At 41.1% G+C, this 18213-nt stretch overlaps 1 protein-coding gene across 14 annotated transcripts in view; it reads right to left on the bottom strand.

Annotated features, from left to right (window-relative positions):
• HERC3 (HECT and RLD domain containing E3 ubiquitin protein ligase 3) overlaps positions 1-18213 on the bottom strand; it is a 53882-nt gene that overhangs the window by 16450 nt on the left and 19219 nt on the right. For 6 of the 14 annotated variants that reach the window (XR_003257567.1, XR_003257569.1, XR_003257568.1 and 3 more), the window contains 13 exons: positions 16344-16503; positions 14789-14865; positions 13966-14187; positions 11450-11541; positions 10689-10819; positions 9921-10081; positions 9347-9423; positions 8499-8623; positions 7875-7934; positions 5334-5445; positions 3735-3924; positions 1822-1985; positions 1115-1228 (listed from right to left, as the gene is read on the bottom strand). Coding sequence is in view for 10 of the 14 variants with exons in the window: in XM_026090121.1 (XP_025945906.1) it covers positions 1115-1228; positions 1822-1985; positions 3735-3924; positions 5334-5445; positions 7875-7934; positions 8499-8623; positions 9347-9423; positions 9921-10081; positions 10689-10819; positions 11450-11541; positions 13966-14187; positions 14789-14865; positions 16344-16503 (1685 nt within the window). In the remaining 4 variants the exon portion in view is untranslated. The other 8 variants (XR_003257570.1, XM_026090122.1, XM_026090123.1 and 5 more) reach the window with 8 other exon arrangements.

Raw genomic sequence — 18213 nt, 5'->3', positions numbered from 1 at the left:
AAGGAAATGCACAAGTTCTAATCCAAAACTTGTGCATCAAATATTACTAAGAGGACTACCTGACACAGAGGCCTGTGTTAGCCTGCCATGGGTGAAATTCACTCTTCTGAAGAAAAACAAGAAAAACACCCCCAAGGCAGAGACCATGTGAAACAACAGGAGAGAATGTAAGGCCACAACATGACAACATAAGACCACTCCAGCAACATAACTTACTCCTCTTATTAGGCATATTGATGCATTTTTATCTATTACTGTTACATAAAATTGAGTCAATATTATATTGCTCCACTCACTGAAAGCAAGCACAGAGCAGCACTACTTATATGATGGAAGGCAGGGACAGGGGGCACAGCACACACAACATTTACAAAGTTCATAAAAACACACACAAAAATCCTTGCTACAGTCAGGTTTTATTCTTGCAGCATCCCTTGATGGATGTTTTTGGTGTTTTCTCACATTTGGGATTTCTTTCCTTCCTATAATTATTCTTATTGAGCTCCTACACAGCATTTTCCAGCCCTCAGTTTAGTCATCTCCATTCTTACAGATGGGAAAGTGAGGCATAAAAGAGGTGAAGGGTCTTACCCAAGATCACCCAGCAGGTTACTGGAAGAGCCAGGAATAGAACCCACATCTCTTGAGTCTTGGTTCAGTCCCCTAGCCAGTACGCCACACTGCCTCCTCTTACAGAGCAAGATTTTAAGATCACTGGCTACATTATTCACAATACCTGCCTAAACAGCAGAAGTAAAGGGTAAAAATTATAATTTTAGAATACAGGATTCGGCTCCTGAGGTGTTGATTACATTAAAAGGATCCAGTGACTGAATTAATCCCCTTGTGCAGGGATTGAATGGGACTCGCATGAATAATCACAGAGATTGTTACAAGCATTAGTTAAATATTGTTAGCTTTAGCTTTTCRGATGGCCTTATTTTAAGGCAACTTTGTCAAGCTACTAAGGACCCAAATCTGAGAGAGCTTACATATAGATGCTTCTATACTGTATACATTATACTCTTATTAAGGATATTAAAAATGCAGATCTCTTAAGACCAGAGAGACAAACATGGACAGCTATTTCATGATTACACATAAAACCTCTTACCATTCCAGCCTGATGCAAGAACCACATGAGATAATCCTCCTGAATGTCCACCAAGCTGGAAATCTCAGGGATATAAAACTTATCATATTCTACGTGTTTAACCTTCTGATTTACCTAGTGAAAAAAATAGTAGATTTTAAAAATATGGATGCATTCAGCATTTTTCTATGACCAGGAAGGCTTGCTTTCTTCAAAAAGGCTTCCCCTCACAGCTCAGGTACAATCAAATGCAGCAGCTTGCAACACTAGGCCTCAGAAAGCCTTGCAAATAACTGAGGTGCCTTATATTTTACTATGAACTAATCAAGATAAGTAATGATGCAAAACATGGTCAAAAAAACCCTTCTTTCCTACTGCTTCTTTTAGTTCTCCCTCCTCCTCAACCAGAGTAAACAGCACCAAAGCAGTGGGAGCAGAAAGGATGATGAAACAGGTATTTGTGCCAGAGCAATGGCACACAATCTGGTGGTTTAGCAGTGGAGCTCTCTAAGGTAAATTCTTCCTAGTGTTTGAGACAGAACTGGACAGTCTTCGAGCACCCTGAATTCAGGACAGCCACTAACATCTTCCTTCTTGTGGTGTCTCAATRGGCAATGACACAGCTGTCAAGCTGGGGCTGTGACCACTCTGCCCCTGCCAACTAGTGAAGGGCAGAGACAAGACTGTGAATCATCTGGAGCCAACTCACACCCAGGCTTCCCTCTTACCTTGTGGAGTTTCTCCAGAAGTCTGAGAGCAGCTGTAATGTAGCTACTGAACAGGACCGGGATCAACAGTGTCTTTCTTCCACTGAGGAGGTATACCACTGCCCCTTTATAGAGGTCCACTAGCCTCAGGAAATACCTTGGGCACACTTGAGACCACCAGTTATCTGGAAAGGAGAGAAACATCAATATAAATATTAAATTGAAGGCCACAGAGTATTCTTCTAAATAAGGGGGTAGAGCTGAAAATAGGGAAATACAGCTAARAATAACTTCAGAAAACCTCCCTACTTCTCTTCTAACTGCAGCAATAGGAAAGTAAGACAAGTCAGCTGCAGACACTAGAAGTCTCAAAGCTCTTCCYTTCCCCTCTCATATAACCACCCCACTCACCACCCAGACCCCATGCCGATTAGTGCTAGAGCCTGAATTCAAGATTTTTGCAAGATGCTGTGYTCTTGCAGAAAAGCCATGACTTTACTCTATTGCTTTAATCACTCTCTCACTATCTCTCAATGAGTGATAAGAAAATAGTTGCATGGTCCATTCTCTGTCAGTACCACATACTTTTCTATCAGGTGTCAAGAGGGGGTCCCTGGCACATCTGTGCTAAAGGTCTGAACTCCTCCTCTTTAAGAAGGTTGATTTCTTTCTTGCCAAGGACAATAAGCCTTGCTTCTCCTCTGAAGGGACCCTGCTCTATTAGCATCTTCGCCAGACCTAATATGCCTGCAAAGTAGAAGCAGGAGCTTGGGAAAACATCATGTCTACTGTTAGAAGCAAACACCAATTTATTCCCTCAGATATCAGCACAATAATAAACTCTGGCAGGCAAAAGTATGAGAATCCTTTACATTTCTATATTCTAACAATCACAGTAGACTAGGAACTCTAAGCAGAGGAGGCAAGCTGGTTCCAAACCCTCTCTGAATAAGGACAAAAATCACTAAATTTCACTGGAGCAATGCTCCTGGAGGTCTGAACGCATTACGTAGCATTAGACARGATAATATGAGAATTAGTATAAGATAATCCTAAGCAACACAAAAAATTACAAGAAAGTAACAGCTTAGCAAACATGAGCAACAACTGTAAGCAGCGTATGTTCTGCTTAGCTTAAGCTAGGCTAATAGGAAATAATATGGGCAGAAATGAGAAGATTCAGAAGCAGGAGAACAGCTGGGATGTTCAGCTTGATGAGAGAACAGTCAGTAGGTTTTTCTGTACCTTATATAGGACAATATAATTTTGTATAAGCAGTACATTTGCTAATTTACTTTATACAGAACAGGATATTTTAATGTGGGCAATATTTGGTTAAATTTAAGAGAGTAAGATCTTTAATCTTCACAATATACAAAACCTATGTTAATGCAGTGGCCTTAAAAATTTCTTTGGAACTGAATCTCTGAATGTAAGTAAATTAGATAAGGCTCTTCCCTAGTAAGTGTTCTTTGAAGTGATATTTTATTTCTAAATTAAAATGATTCTTAACCTGAATTTTATTTCTCATTTATTATCCACACTATCATGCATTTTATATGTTTTGTATTACTGTAACTGATGAACTTCCCGCATTTTACCTGTATGGCAAGTTCTTTATTTCCTCATATTTTAAACCTAAAATTCAGAGCACATGCAAAAAGCTTTTACATGGGAACTTAGATTGGGGGGGTGGGGGTAGATTCCTTGAATGCTTTTGGTTCCCCACTCCTTTTTGGAGGCGAATCCTTGCTAACAACACTGTATCACAAATAACACTCAATTATCATCGCAGCTGTGGTAACAAAATAAAAGGTTAAGCCATCACAAAACATGACTGAAAAATCTAAAGCCAACGCTTTGTGTCCCAGCAGGATGCTTAGAGCAGGATGTGTCTGAAATGGCTCAAAGGGAGAAAATGAATTATCCTTTACCAAGAACTTTGCTGGGGTTGGTATCCAGGCGCAGAATAGCCATTGCTAGAGGAAGTGTTAACGTTATATAATACTTTGAGTCTTGGAAGAGTGGGAATTCAGGCAGAATCAAATAGATCCTCATTGCCTCAACATCTGGTGGCGAGCTGGACAGCTGAGGAATCAAAAAGCTTTCAAAGCTCTTTAATATCTAGAAGCAAACAAGAGAAAAGAAGGCAACTTATCCTGGGTGACAGAGCATCTACTATCTAGGTCCCACTATGCCTAAAATAAGGATTCGATGTGCCATGTCACCCACAGAAATATTCAATATGCCAAGTCATCTCTGCTTTAGGGGAGCCAGGGARGCTGAAAATAATGATTAGCTATGGTCAATGAATAATCAACAGAAAGGAAATGGAGCGATTCTGGAGAGCTGTGGGGAGAGCCCCACTTTGAATGAATCAGACATACAGACGTCTTACATTCTCAATTCTGAAAAGTAACTCTTTAGTTTTCAGCTTTTCACCACAATTAATATTTGGCTTGAAATAAAATTTCCTTTTTTTCCCCTCAATAATTCACTCAGGCATCTGAAAACAGGCCAGAAAGATTTTTTTCACTGAGGCCCTCCTTCTGCCATCRTAATAGCTAGAAGACCCTGCCAACACATTGTATGCCCCTCATGGCCTGGAAAACATGTAATTACAAGGGACTATAAAAAGGATCATATCCTAGAACATCAACTTTAAAGAACAAAGCCATCCATCATTAGCTTATGCCACACTACAGAAATTAACTGCCACTACATTTACCTTCAAGTACTGTAGGTGTTATTGTGCATCCTGTTTAGACCAAATGATGCGGAATTATCAGCATTAAAGTCAAAAGAGTGACTGAGATTTTTAGCATCAAAGCCATATACTTAATAGCTAGAGTGACTTATCTGTTCAGCAAGCAAACCTAACTTCATGACTTATTTCATGAGAACAGACTTCACTAGCTAAGAACTACTATTACTCTGTGACTTTTAAAGTCTCAAAGTTCACTGAAGTTAGTGGTTCTACCCAGCACATGTTCAGGAACCATTTAAAATATTGTGGGCTAAGTCTTCAACTGGTTGTCACTCTAAATCCACTGAAGCCATTATATCAGCTGAAGATCAAATGCACAGGAAAAAAACCCTCTAAAAATTATAGTTAAAAAATGGCACAGAGAACATACACAATCGCATCTCACAGCTCTTGCACTCACGAGAGATACACCCCGAGTTAGAATCAAGTGTTAGTACAAACAGTGCTTGAGTTGGTATAAAACCATCAAGCACTCAACATGCAAGAAAAGAGCATATATTCATTGTTTACAAGTATAACAGATGAGGACTTAATTTCAGGAGCTATTTCAAGTATTCAATGCCATGGGACAAAACTTTTTTAAAAACAAGCTTTTGGGCCAGATTCTCGGAAGGTGGAAATTAGCTCAGGTCAATGAAGATGTAGGATCTAGCCTGCAAATATGAAATACAACCTGCCCCCTCAAAAGCTACTGTTACTTCCATGTTACAGAGGGACAAAGTCTTTACTCTCCCTCTGAATAACCCAAAATCCAGAAGTGCAATACCTGGTCTAGGAGAATGGAGTGCTGAGAATTCATCAGCTTCTCAAACAGCACTCTGGTGGAGTTCAAATCAATCCCCGGGATCTTCGGACTGGTCTTAAAATGTTCATCAATTCTTTAAAAAAATCACAGACAGGCTGGCATAAATTTAAAAAAGAGACAGGACTACCCTGTGTATTGACATGGCCTGAGAGCCAGCAACAGAGAAACGATCTCCAGGGAATTAATCAGTCTAGAAACAAAGCAGAACTTGGAATCTTTTTGCTAAACACAAGATGGACAATTCACCCTTCTGTACTCCTTGGGGCCTTGTTTAGGGTTGGGATTCTTGCAGATAAACACTTTACCAAATTCTTTGATTTCCCCAGCACACCTTACTGACCTAAGAGCCTGCCTGGACAGGTCTGACTACTTAAAAACCTATAAAAAACAACCTATCGTATGGATCAGGATTCTCTGTGTTGCCTGATATACACACTTTATTTTTAATAGAAAAATCTGTTTATGCACACACTGTAAGAAAGGGAAGGGTGATGTGCAAGAAGACACTGCCTGTTACACAAGGGAACATCAGATGAGGGATTTCAAAAAGAAACGGGGAGACTTTCAAAGTAGTTCTTTTGGCAGCTCCATCCTCATATTTTCCATCCCTAAAACTAAACCAGGACCACAATCAAACCACAGCGCAGCTGAGAGGAGTCTTCACATGGTCTTTAGCTGTAACAAACATGTGCTGTCCTTTCTGCTATACGTGGAAGGGTGTAATTTAACCAGGATGCCTGTGTAAGTGAGATAATGAAAGCAAGCCTACAGAGGACAATAATCTGACAACTTGATCTAGCAATGCTAAAATGTCCTGCAATGCAGCAGGTAAGTTACCCATCTCAGCATCTAGAGCATGTTCAACATCTGTAGCAGTGGCTCTCAGCACCACCATCTGCAGATAAAACAGATCTGCAGATGACAGTAAAAAAAGGAGGTCATTACTACAATTCCACTCAAGGATTTCCCAAGAGCCATATGTCAYGAGTCACCTTGAGCATGTGTCATATCAGACACCCCCGGAAGGAAAAGGTACCTATTAAACATAAGACACATTTGTCAGTTTGCTGATGTGGCTCTAATGATATGAGAAGCTAAACTTAGCCTGCTGTAGTAGAAGAGTTATTTCCATAACAACACAAGCACCAGGCTGGAAATAGCTCCTCAGAGTCACACTGTGGCGCAGAAAGCTCCAGGCTGTGATGTGCAGAAGTAGCTTTGGTGCATGCCCAGTCGCGCAGGCACAGAAAAGCTGCTCTTCCATCTAACCCTGTGTACCACAATGCTATACTGCAAACAGACCTATATGGCATTAGGACGCTGAAAGTATGTACTAGGGTATTTCTACCAGGTACACTGTGATATTATGTTTCATGTATAAAGATGCATGTTTAAACACAGCCTCACCTCAGGGTATGGTGGCTTCAGATTTTATACTTCATTTGGTCACAGATCTTCTGTAAAAGTTAAATCCTGCACTAGCCAAGATATCATTAAGGTGGAAAGACAACCGCATTGGGGTGATCAAGTCATGCACTCCACTCATTTCCACAATCAAAGGASATGTGGGACTATATACTGTGACTCAACAACTTGGAAATCTCAGAGTGTTTTAAACCAACATGACACAACTCCCCTGACGTGGTAACATGATGCCTTCTCACAAGGCTGGAGAAGAAACCATTGCACCAGTGGAAGAAAGCAGGAATAATGAGTAAATTGTTTTCTTTTCAAGTTGCTCTTGGAAAAGATTAGTCAAAGATTACTCAAAGTAACTAGGTTCTTCTTCACCTAGCTACGGGTCATTATGCATCACATCACCATAAAAATTCCTCCTCCTCTTAATCTTATGCTGTTACCTCCCCACCATTTGTAGACACAGCCATCACAGTCCTTTCCAGCCCACAGCCTTTCACCAAGCTATGCATATTACTTCCTTGTCACCACCCACTGTTAGTTACACCCATTAATCCTTTACCAGTACAGTCATCGTCTCCTTGAAATTCCTGCTTTCGCTAGTATGAGCCCAAAAGTTTCCACAACTGACGTCACCTAAAAGGAAAGTGCTGCCATGTTGCTCGTATCATGTATTTTTTAAAAGCAGCCTGTGTTGAAGTGTACCTCCACACACACACCAGTCCTCACCAGCTAGCTCAGCTGGGCATGAGATTATTCAGATACCCAGGATCACTCATTTCTCTTAATGTCAGTATTCCTACCCCTCTTCTTTAAAAAAAGGTTTATATGCATTTTGTAAGAAAAAATAACAATTGTGACAACTCCAGGGATTCTGTGGCACTTACAGTACACTCACCATTCACTTTCTTAGACTATTTGCCTTCCTTATCCAGCTCTGACCACCCATCTCCTTAGTGGCCGCTCTCTGCCCCAGTCTCCTGCCTGATCACAAAAATCAAAGCCCATTGCAACTGTGAACGAAGTAAAGAGATTCCAGTTTGTCTCAAGGGAAAGCGACACTTCTGGACTCCGTTTGCCACTTACTTCTTCTCCAGGAAGCTTCCATTCCAGCAGGCAGCCGAGGACAGTATCTGAACTACATTACTGTTTGCAGCAAGAAAACAAAAGAAAATAGAGATACAGAGTATGAATAAATGTCCCAGCAAATCCCYTCGGCTCTCTTCCTTTCTTTCCTTGGAAAGCAATCTCATAATCACCCCTCCATTCAGAGCCACAGCAGTGAAGCGGCTCACTCAGGATCCTGTAACATCCCTCTTTAAAAGGATGTTGGCAGTGCCTCCTTTCCACCTACTCTGCTTTTCTCAGGGCAGGCACACAGGGGAAGGGAAAGGAATTTTAATCAACCTGTATAAAGCTTCTTGCTCCTTTTCATGAACTCTAAGCATATAACAGAGGACAACTTTAAATCCAGTTCCATCCACCACCATTCCAGCCATGTTCTGAGGCAGCCTCAAATTTCTCTGGTCTTGCTAGGGAGCTCTAACCTGTCATCCTCATGACTGGCAACTGTCTCCCCCACTTGGGTATGACCRAGAAACACACTTGGAAAAGGCTGCTAAGTTTCAAGTTAAAACATGGCATGGCAGCCAACAAAATTCTTTAAATAAAACTTTCAACAAAAGGCTTGTCCAGTGCCCCAATACCTACTTGACAGAATTAGAACTGTTCTTTTCTAAAAGCTTTTGCCTCCAGACATCTAGAGTTTCATCATTTATTAAACAGGTGTAATGTGTTTCATTTATGGTCCGGAAATCATCAGCAGGCAAGGAATTCTGTGAGAAGATACAGATTTCAGCAAAGGCAAGGCTTGTAAAACAACTCCTTCTTATTCATAATCTGTTTTCCATATAAAAATGATTGCTTTCTCAGTGTGTTTTCTGCACAGGCTTGATGAGGAAGCTGTGGCTCAACTAATGAGCCCAAAAGGGTATGGAAGAAAACAGGACCATCTCCAAATATAATTTAAAAAAGAGGAAAAGAAAAAGAAAAAATCATTTTCTTAAATGTACCAAACCCCTTTTAAATACGCCTCAAAAAGGTATGTCAAACACCTCTTGAAAGAAATAAGGAGACAGAAACAGAAAAAACAATCAAGCATTTAGCCCTCCATGCAGCCTATGTCTTCAGAGAACCTCAGTGTATGCGTTCCACAACCTTACACCCTAATCACACGGACCCCTATAGGGAGGGCACCCCCTTTCTTACAATCTGCAAAGGAAATAATTCCCCTCCCTGTTGATCAAACTGAAATTAGTGTCTTCCCAACTGCTCTTTGACATGACCCTGAAGGAATGCATCTATGCTCTTTCAGCCACTACTAATCAGTTGGAAATCCCTGTAACAGTCGTTGTCATTGGTAAGGTTTGCAAGGTAGAAGGGACTCCAACAAAACAATGTTATTTTGGGAAGACATGACAAAAAAAAAAAGAAAAAAAGATGCATTGTGAAGGCTGGGACAGAGGAACAGACTTAAGATGATATTTGATTTGTTTTACCTCATATTTGGAGCAAAGCACAAATGTTTGGTCTCCTCCAGAGAAGATATGTTTAACAATGTGATATTTACAAGCATCTGTTAAAGAAAGAGATGCAGTTATGTTAGAGGTTGATGAATTTAAGTTCCTACTTTGCCTTTCCCCCACATATGCGCTGCCAGTGTCTCAGGCCTTACACTACAAGGAGCAGCTGGGTTCCTTGAAGGCCAGGCTGAACTTTAGCACTTCCTTGAGACACGCTCTTGGCCTGGCAAGAGGGAAAGGTTGTAATTTTTAAACTACAGTGGGTAAGCCCTTCAAAATCAGTACTAGAACAATTTCATGAAGGCTCAAGATCACCAGATACTGAGCTCTGCCATGAAAAGAGAAAGGGAGAGAGTACACAGATTAATTGTGAGAGTAAGAGGTCACCCAGTACCTTCCATAGTGCCTTTGGACTAAGGGGCTGGGATCATTCTATTTCCAGCAGTTTCATTCCAACTCATAGACCAATGCCAAGATGTCTTTAGATCACCATGGATGAAATGAAATGATCTACGTCCATTTGCTACTCCAAACTGTGCACAGCACGTACCAGGTTTCCCTGAGAGTTGCCCATTGTGAGCTGCCCAGTGACCCTTCACAGGAGAGGGACACTTAACATTGCATGTGTGCCCAGTTCCTAGCTGGCCTCTTGTTCCACAGCCAAATGCATAGATCATTCCTGAAGAAGGCACAAAGGCTAAAGTGTGATGTCTGCAACAGAGACGGGTACAAAGTTTGGGCCATGTTTAACAATTGAAGGAAGAAAAACAAATGCAGCCTGAAATTTATTTTCTGTTCCACTAGGCTAGAAGCTAGTGCAAAGCAGCATCTTTACACTAACACCAATGATTGGTTTTTGCCACCTGATGGCACCAGTTTATGGAGTACAGCTCATTAGGCGGAAGGGACAAAGAGCAATCTGTGCCAGCATGCAGCCAGTATCAGGCTCACATATGAAATTAGCTTAGCCATTTGCCAGGTCTGTACAAATCAAATAATAGCATCACAGCACAGTATTACTAACTCTCTTTTCAGGAAAGAGGCAGGAAACTTATGACCAAAGGGGCTGCAGCTTTAGAGTCCATCTGGATTATTAAAATGGAAAGAGATCTTTCACCAGGTCATAGCATAGGCAGCAGCCCCAATTAAAAACCAACCTCATTTAGAGGGCCTTAAAAWTCTCATGCAAAGTAAAATTTAAATTAACTTAATTTTGACATGTAGGATGCAGAAGCAAACTATCCCGTAAATTTACTAGAGCCAGCATCAGCCCTAACCTCCACTGAAGGAAAACTTCTGACTGCACACAGGCACTCACCTGCCACAAGCGATCTGGGATACTTCGCTGCCCATTAGCTCAAGAACTCTTCGGGGGTTCACTTCGTCATTCATGGAGTCATGTCCCAGTTGCCCACAGGAACCTGCACCGAACGTGAACACCCCTCCACTCTGTTAGCAAATCAGACAGCATATTCTCTGTTTAGGGACCCATATCCTAGCAGCATCTCTCTGACTCCAGTTTCACTACCAGCCCAAGCTTAAGCAGAGGCAAGAACTGAACAGTGATCTCCCAAGACCCAGCTCTGTCCTCTATCCACTAAACTAAACCCTACTTGGAAATTGCAGGAGGTGTAGAACTGAAAATCTCTTTTGTAAATGTTGTGAGTGAATGACATGTTTGTTTTAAACACCCCTTCCTTTTGCCCTGTTTTTTCTTCTGATGCACAACAGCTCTTTTTACCTTCCAGTAAAATGCTGTTTTCAGCCCTTTGAATGTATGCTTGTTAAATTCCCTGATCAAAGTCTGTTTCTTTGAGGGAGTCACCTGAGTTTTGCTATTCATTGTCATGAATTATTAACATCTTCAATTTCAAAAATGACAATGGATCACATTGACAATGAATCTCAAAATAAATTAAAACAGGACTTTACTTTCCACTTAGTTCATTTAGTTCATTTTACTGGGGTCAGATGGAAGAAGGTAAGCCAACCTGTTTTTTTTCTGCCATTACCCAGGAAATAAATGAACCCATTAGGCAGGTGAGAGAGCAGCCAACATTCCTAGGTCGGCACTTTTACCTTTGTCAGAACCGCTGTGTGTTCTTCTCCACAGCTGATGTAAACAACCTTCTGAGACCGCAACAGCTTCACATGGCAAGGAGATTCTCGGTCTGCATTGTAAACAATGAAAATAAAAGGATTTGTTTCATAAACACAAACCTAAATGTCTGGAAAAAAAACACTAGCAGTCTGATTTTCAGATGTGACCTGCAACTCTGACAGGGTACAATAGACGCTTTAGCAAATGTGGAAAAAACAACATGCCCTTCAACACGTCACTGTTGCTTTCTCCTCCAACTCTTAAAAGATTTGTGCCAGGCACAAAGGAAGGTGTCCAGAGCAAGAACATAAACATTGAGGATGTTGTATAAACTCAGTTTGCACTTACAGGTTGGGACACAYGACTAGTGCAGCCTAGCTACACCCACCTTCAGCCTCATGTGCCATTCCAGACCTCTCATAGACTGCTGCACACATTTGTTTCCAAAACCTTGCTCAGAGCCTCTTTGAGCCTAACAATCCTGACACTTGGGAGACACCTGCACAAGGCACATGACAAGCTGAATCCCAAGGTGTATTTAAATACCTGGCCTTCCTTCTTTTGTCATCTTTTAAGATGATGATCCTCCTGTTTGTAAAGGCTAATCTCAGGTACAGTTTAATGATGCTTTTCCTCTTCATGCTGATGTCTTAAATCATTAAAAGTGGGTCTCCCCAAGATGAATACACCAAGCAAGATTTCATGGTATACTGACATGGCAGCTAGGCATTTCAAAGAGCAGCAGGCACCCCAAAACTGCTTACTTCGCACCAATGAAAAATCAGGTTCCTACCTAGAGAGCTGTCCATTTTTTGAGACTCTCACCAAAGAATTTTATAGGTGCTTTTTCTGGATAATGAAAGGAAAATGGTCAAATTTCCATGGATTTAGAAATGAGAGTAGATTCTTTATTTACTTTGTTCTGTATTTTTACCCACTGATCTTTATTTTGACTGGAATGATGCTTCTTAACTCTAAAGCATAATTGTTTAAATAACAGTGCTACAAAATACTCATGTTTGTAGACCTTGCTGTTCACATTCACTAAGTATAATTCACACTGTCTTACCATGATTCACTCACCATAAATATCAAATATTTACTACAGACTCCTGCCAGCTGTGCCATATATTGAGGGTAAGCAGACTGTGATCCCTGGCCAACGTAGCCCCACAAGCAGAGGCCCCTTATATATTTATGATAGCTCATGAACAAAGCAAGCCTCTCACATATAAACTGCAGCTTTTTTACTACCACTGTGTTGAAATTAGAAGCATCTATCTGCTAGTCTATATGGGAAGAACATAGGTGCTTTTCTACTAGATCAGTGCTCTAGCTTACATACAGTACAAGAAAGCAGCCCTAAAACATTTCTGAGAGAATATAAGTTATGTTACAAGTTTTCCAAGTGTGCTTCACATTCCTAAAAATGCAAAGCAAGATGAAAGGATACATACAACATTTCAGCCTCCTGTGCTAAACTGCAGGCTGTTTTTGAGTAATAGCTTTAAGTATATGTTTCAGTTGGTAGAGTGGGTTTCAAAATGCGCCCCTGCATTATAGGTACACAAAATATAAGTGAAGTGATGCTTTTCTTTAGCCAACATATAGTGTTTATATGCTACTACATATGCAACCTAACTTTTACAAATACATACACCCCATGTGTACTTACCCATGCAAAATAAATTATCCATGCATGTTGGACATCACATCCACACTCAGTAACTTGCCTAGATATTTAATGCACATTTAAAGATACTCAGAAAAYGTTTGAAAATGAAGAGCTTGATTTGTAGTTGCAAAAAATTTCTTCCTCCCCCCACTTGCTTTTTCAAAGGCTTAAGAATACGTTAACAACAAGCAGAGGAGTTCTGGGCTTTGTAGAGTAATGGTAATGTCATACCCACTCTTCAGCCTCATTTATAAAACTATTTTCAACTCTGTTGATGGCTAGGCTGTACTGAACGCAGTGACCTGAAAAAGTTTGTAAAATTATGCAACCAATAAGCTAGACAGCGTTTTTCAATACTGAGATACCCTGCGTTGCCATTTTGTAGCAAACATGCTCTCCAGTCAAAAACATGTTGGCAAACTAGGGGATGGATCCAGTCTGCCATTCCACAGGGACAGCCTTTGCTCCACACCAACTTCAAACAAAACCAAGGACACAGCATTCTGAGAGGAGGAAGAAAGAATCCTAGCCCTTCCTTGGGTGCCCGCATGTTGACACGTGCAGTTGAGAGATCTTATATTTTTGACCTTTTTCACTCCCACTAACATCTAGAACAGAAAGAAAAAGCGTTTCTGTTCTTATCAAGTATGAAAAGCCTGAAGAGCCTTTTAGAGAATGTTTCTCTGTCCTCTCTTCCCAAGAGCAGTGGCTAAGGTTACCTATCTGCTCAATAAAAATACACTGTAAATGTGGAAAGAAAAGCTGCACTCTGCCAAAAAAGCCCATTCCTTCTTTCACCTAGGAGTGGGATTTTAATACCTCGTTCATCACTTAATCCCAGCTGCCCTGAGCTGTTCTTCCCCCAGCCAAACACAGCTCCTGAGAGAGACAGGGCAAAGCTGTGAGCTCCGCCTGCAGCAACCTGAGCCAAAGGGATCCCATCAAGAGATTTGACACGTTGTGGACTGGCTTGGGAGGGACATTCTTTACCCAAACCCAGCTGACCATAGCTGTTCTGCCCCCACGTGAAGAACTGGCCATCTGAAACAAGGAAAGAAAAAGAGTCGTCGAGTAAAAGCTGGTCAACAGGAAAACAAAGTTTGACAAAATGAACATGAACCAGTACTGGGGGCTTCCTTTCCACCCATCCTTACAATGGAAAAATCAACAGGACAATCTTTGCTAAAATAAAAGCACAGTCTGAAGCCACCAGGTAAATACACAGATACATAACTAAGTGCAAAATACAACACTAGACTACTGTAACTTAAACAGCACAATGAAGAATGGTCCACATATTGCATACCACAGAGTAATAGCCAAGGATAACTTCCACATAAAGACATTAATTATACACATTTTTCTACATCAGGATGGAAAGGTTTTAAGTGTTCCTGCCATCATACAATAGTGAGGTAGTGGGTGGCCTGTGCATGATGTTTCCTTTCTTGACAGTACTGGCAAAGGTTTGTTTGGGCTCCTTCAATATTCATGGTATCTGACTGATTGTATACTCTCCCATTCGGATTGAAAGCGGTTGAGACAGGGATACCCTTGGTTTGTCATGTGGAAATATGCAATCTTGGACACTGTGCAAAATAACAGTACAAATCTTGGTAATAAATAATGAATGTTACAGTACCTGCTGCCAAAGCCAGGCAATGCCAATTTCCACAGGAAACCTGCAGTATCGTCTGTTGGTTCAATTTCTTTATCAACCTATAGAAGGAGATGCTATTTTAGAATAAGCGTCTACATATACAGTATCACCTAAGGTCAACACCATCATTTCCATTCAAGTATTTTTGCTACACAAACACATAACCTGCAGTTTTGAAACTGAGGTATAGAGTCTTGAAGGAAATACAGATCCATGCACAAGAGCTGCAAAACTGTGAAGAGCTTTAGACACTTGACTACCAACTCCAACTAAGTTACTGCTATAAAGCTGAATCCAAACATCTGGAAAATGGCGAAGACAGCTCGGTTTTAGTGTCTTTCTTGCTGTTCTCTTTCAGGCATCAAAATTTTTCATACTCTCAGGGGGCAGAGCAGTTCCCATGAGCTACACCACCAAAACCTCCTCAGTGCTTTGTACATAGAACAGTAAGCATTAAAGGGTCATGTTATTTCACAAAAATGTAATATTTAAAATGGCACTATCACATTAGCATGTGAGCCTTTCTCTCTTTGTTATAGCAGATCTACCTGCAAGTAAAGGGCTGCCTTCCCACATAGCCAGCCCTCCAGCTCCAACATAATGTTTTGTAACTGAAATTCTTTTCTTTTAAACACTGTTTCCACAATGACGTCCACCCCAAACTGGCATCCAAAACTTCCTCTACCTGCTCTGCATTGGCTCTGCAGGGGTAGCAGGACTAAGAGACAGAATTCGTCTGTTACGAATGCAACATGATGCAATACCATTAAGTACAAAGAGACCAGATACCTTTATTATGGTGATAAGCTGAGACTTCTCGTCTGTGACCTGCTTTGGATGAAGGAGTCTTGGTATCTGCCACTGGCCTCTGCATCATCTATATGTGCTATTATTTAACCCTTACCAGAGCTCTGACACAGGTAAGTTATATTAAATAAGTAAATGAAAAAAAACAAACTATCCTAAAGTTTCTGAGTAACATTGACTATTCACAATTGCAATAGGCTGGTTTAGTGGCTTTGGTGCTAAGTAAAAGGTGCTAATGGGCAACACAGCACAACAGTTTCAGAGCTGAGATGCTGGTTCACTCAGTCGTATTTTTTTTTTCCTATTATTAAAAAGYAGATTCTATCTCAAAGGACTTCCCAGGGAGTCAAGTACAGATAGGTATCACACAGCATTTCCATTTTTAGGTCTTCCCTCATGTACCTCCTTGAAAAGCACTGGCACTTTTTCCAATGAGGAAAGTCAAATACCCTCTGGTTTTCTTCTCCTCTGGGCCCTAAGCACCCAAGAGCAGGTCTGCCCTGCCTGACCTTCCTGAAAACTCATCCAAATCCCAAGGAGGCTCAGGGACTGCCAGTGCAGAGGAGGAGAGGAGGAGGCCTCATGCTTATACTTGTATACAAGAAGTGCCTTGTTACCAGTCCTTTCAGTTAATGCAACACTGCTGCTGACTCCAGGCTGCAAGAACAACTCCTCAGGCTGCACCTCCAAGAAGCTGCCTTAAGAAAACCTGAACATGTTAAAAGTTTACCTTGGTACTGTCACTGCGTCTTCTACAGTAGTGAGGCCCAACTGTCCATCRCCGCCCGCGCCCCAGGAGAAGAGCTGGCCCTGGTCGCTGAGTGCCACACTGTGAGACTCTCCGCAGGCCACGTGCACTATGTGCTGCCCTGCCAGTGCTCCAATTTGTTCTGAGGAAAACAGAAAACCTCTCCTGTCACAGGATTCATCTCATATTTACACTCACATTTACATTAGGTCTAGACAAATCTGGATGTAAAGACACTCAGATGGGTGCATTGATGCCCAATTCCRTTTTGAAACTCTTTCCCTAAGAGGAAAGCACCAGACTCTACTGAAAACACAGAGGGGTTGTAGCTACTGAGCCCTTCTGAAAGCCTCATCTGTAAACCACAGAATAAAGGCAGGTACATGCTCCCAAGTGTAATGACAGTCTACAAGCAAACAGCCCCACAGCTCCAGATATAAGGAGGAAACCCAGCAGATTATTTAGGAAGAGCCAGAGTTCCCAGATTTGATGGTTTCTCACTCAATTTTGATGTGGGGATCAGCAAGGACTCAACTCAGCAGACCCTGTAAAACTCTCGCTGCCTTTCCACACCTCTTATACCCAATGAAGATGGGTTATCCACAGAGCTAATCGACTCAGTTGTCTCTCAATTCACTGCTCGATGTATGAAAGCAGATGTGTTATAATATTCCCAGTGCTAAGCTTGGAACAGGCTTGAACCAATCAACCAATTACTAGTCATGCTTCTGTCACTGTCAGACATACATCAGACAAATCCTATAAAACGGGAGCAAAGCAATAGGTCCTTACAGTGGAATAAAAAGGGGAAAAAAAAAAAAATCACTCAGTCCTTAGGAAGATTATCCACAGTTAATTTCTCATTATTATGTCACTACATGCAGCTGAAATAGTTTTGACAACTACTCTTAAGACATCAACAACCAAGCCTTATTCATTATGTAAAGTTTTTATAAATGGACATGAAAAATCCTTGCCTTGCAATAAAATGGGGGAAATGCCACACATCTGGTGGAAAAACTCCTCCACAAGCCAGACAGAAGCAAGGTTAGTTTTATTTTTTCTTTTTTTTTTTCCTCTGAATAAATATAAATGTTTGAGGGTGGATGAAGAAAGGATCACTCTGTAAGTTACAGGCCACTCATTAGTTTTAATAACAGAAAAGTCACTTGGCTGGGACACAAGAGGGAAGGGTAGTTACATGTCATTCTATGAAAATGACACTCCACATCAAAGGCACCTAGAAACCATTAACATATTAGCACTAAGAACTGCATACCAATCAATCTAGGTGTCTTAAATGATTTAAAAGGAAGGCACCCCTCTGTGGGCTTACCTTCTAAGTCTAGGAGTCAGGAATTGGGAAGGAAAATAATCCCCAATGCATGTTACAAAAATCATGTTATGAATTCTTTAAATATATTTTCTCATGGGGAAAATTCTATCTGTCCATGTTTCCTTTCACTCAAAATAATTAATGGCAGTGGAGGAACAGTTTATATGCAACAAGCACACAGAAATCTAGGAGGTGTTGGGGATGGATCCTGCCTGCCCTCCAGCCATCCTTTAGCCCTGCCAGCTATGCCTTTTGCCCTGCACCTTTTTCCAGCAGACCTAATTTCACCCTGCCCCACTACTAACCCTATGCAAGGACACAACCAGTTTTCAAGGGCAATCACCCAACTTATACATGCAGTTTCTATGCTTAGGCCCATAAGTGTCCATAAGTGTATTATTGCTTGGTAGCCTGTTTTATGCTCATTTACATATATAATTAAGGAAGCCTATTTTTATACATGGACTCTAAATAACCAGCAGCTGCACAGGCTGGTCAAGGTCAATGACAAACAAC

The sequence above is a fragment of the Apteryx rowi genome, unplaced genomic scaffold (genome assembly GCF_003343035.1).
Source record: "Apteryx rowi isolate R43461 unplaced genomic scaffold, aptRow1 scaffold_85, whole genome shotgun sequence".
NCBI classification, from domain to species: Eukaryota; Metazoa; Chordata; class Aves; order Apterygiformes; family Apterygidae; genus Apteryx; species Apteryx rowi.
Note: the sequence above shows the minus strand (reverse complement) of the source record. Positions and strands in the feature narration are given on the sequence as shown.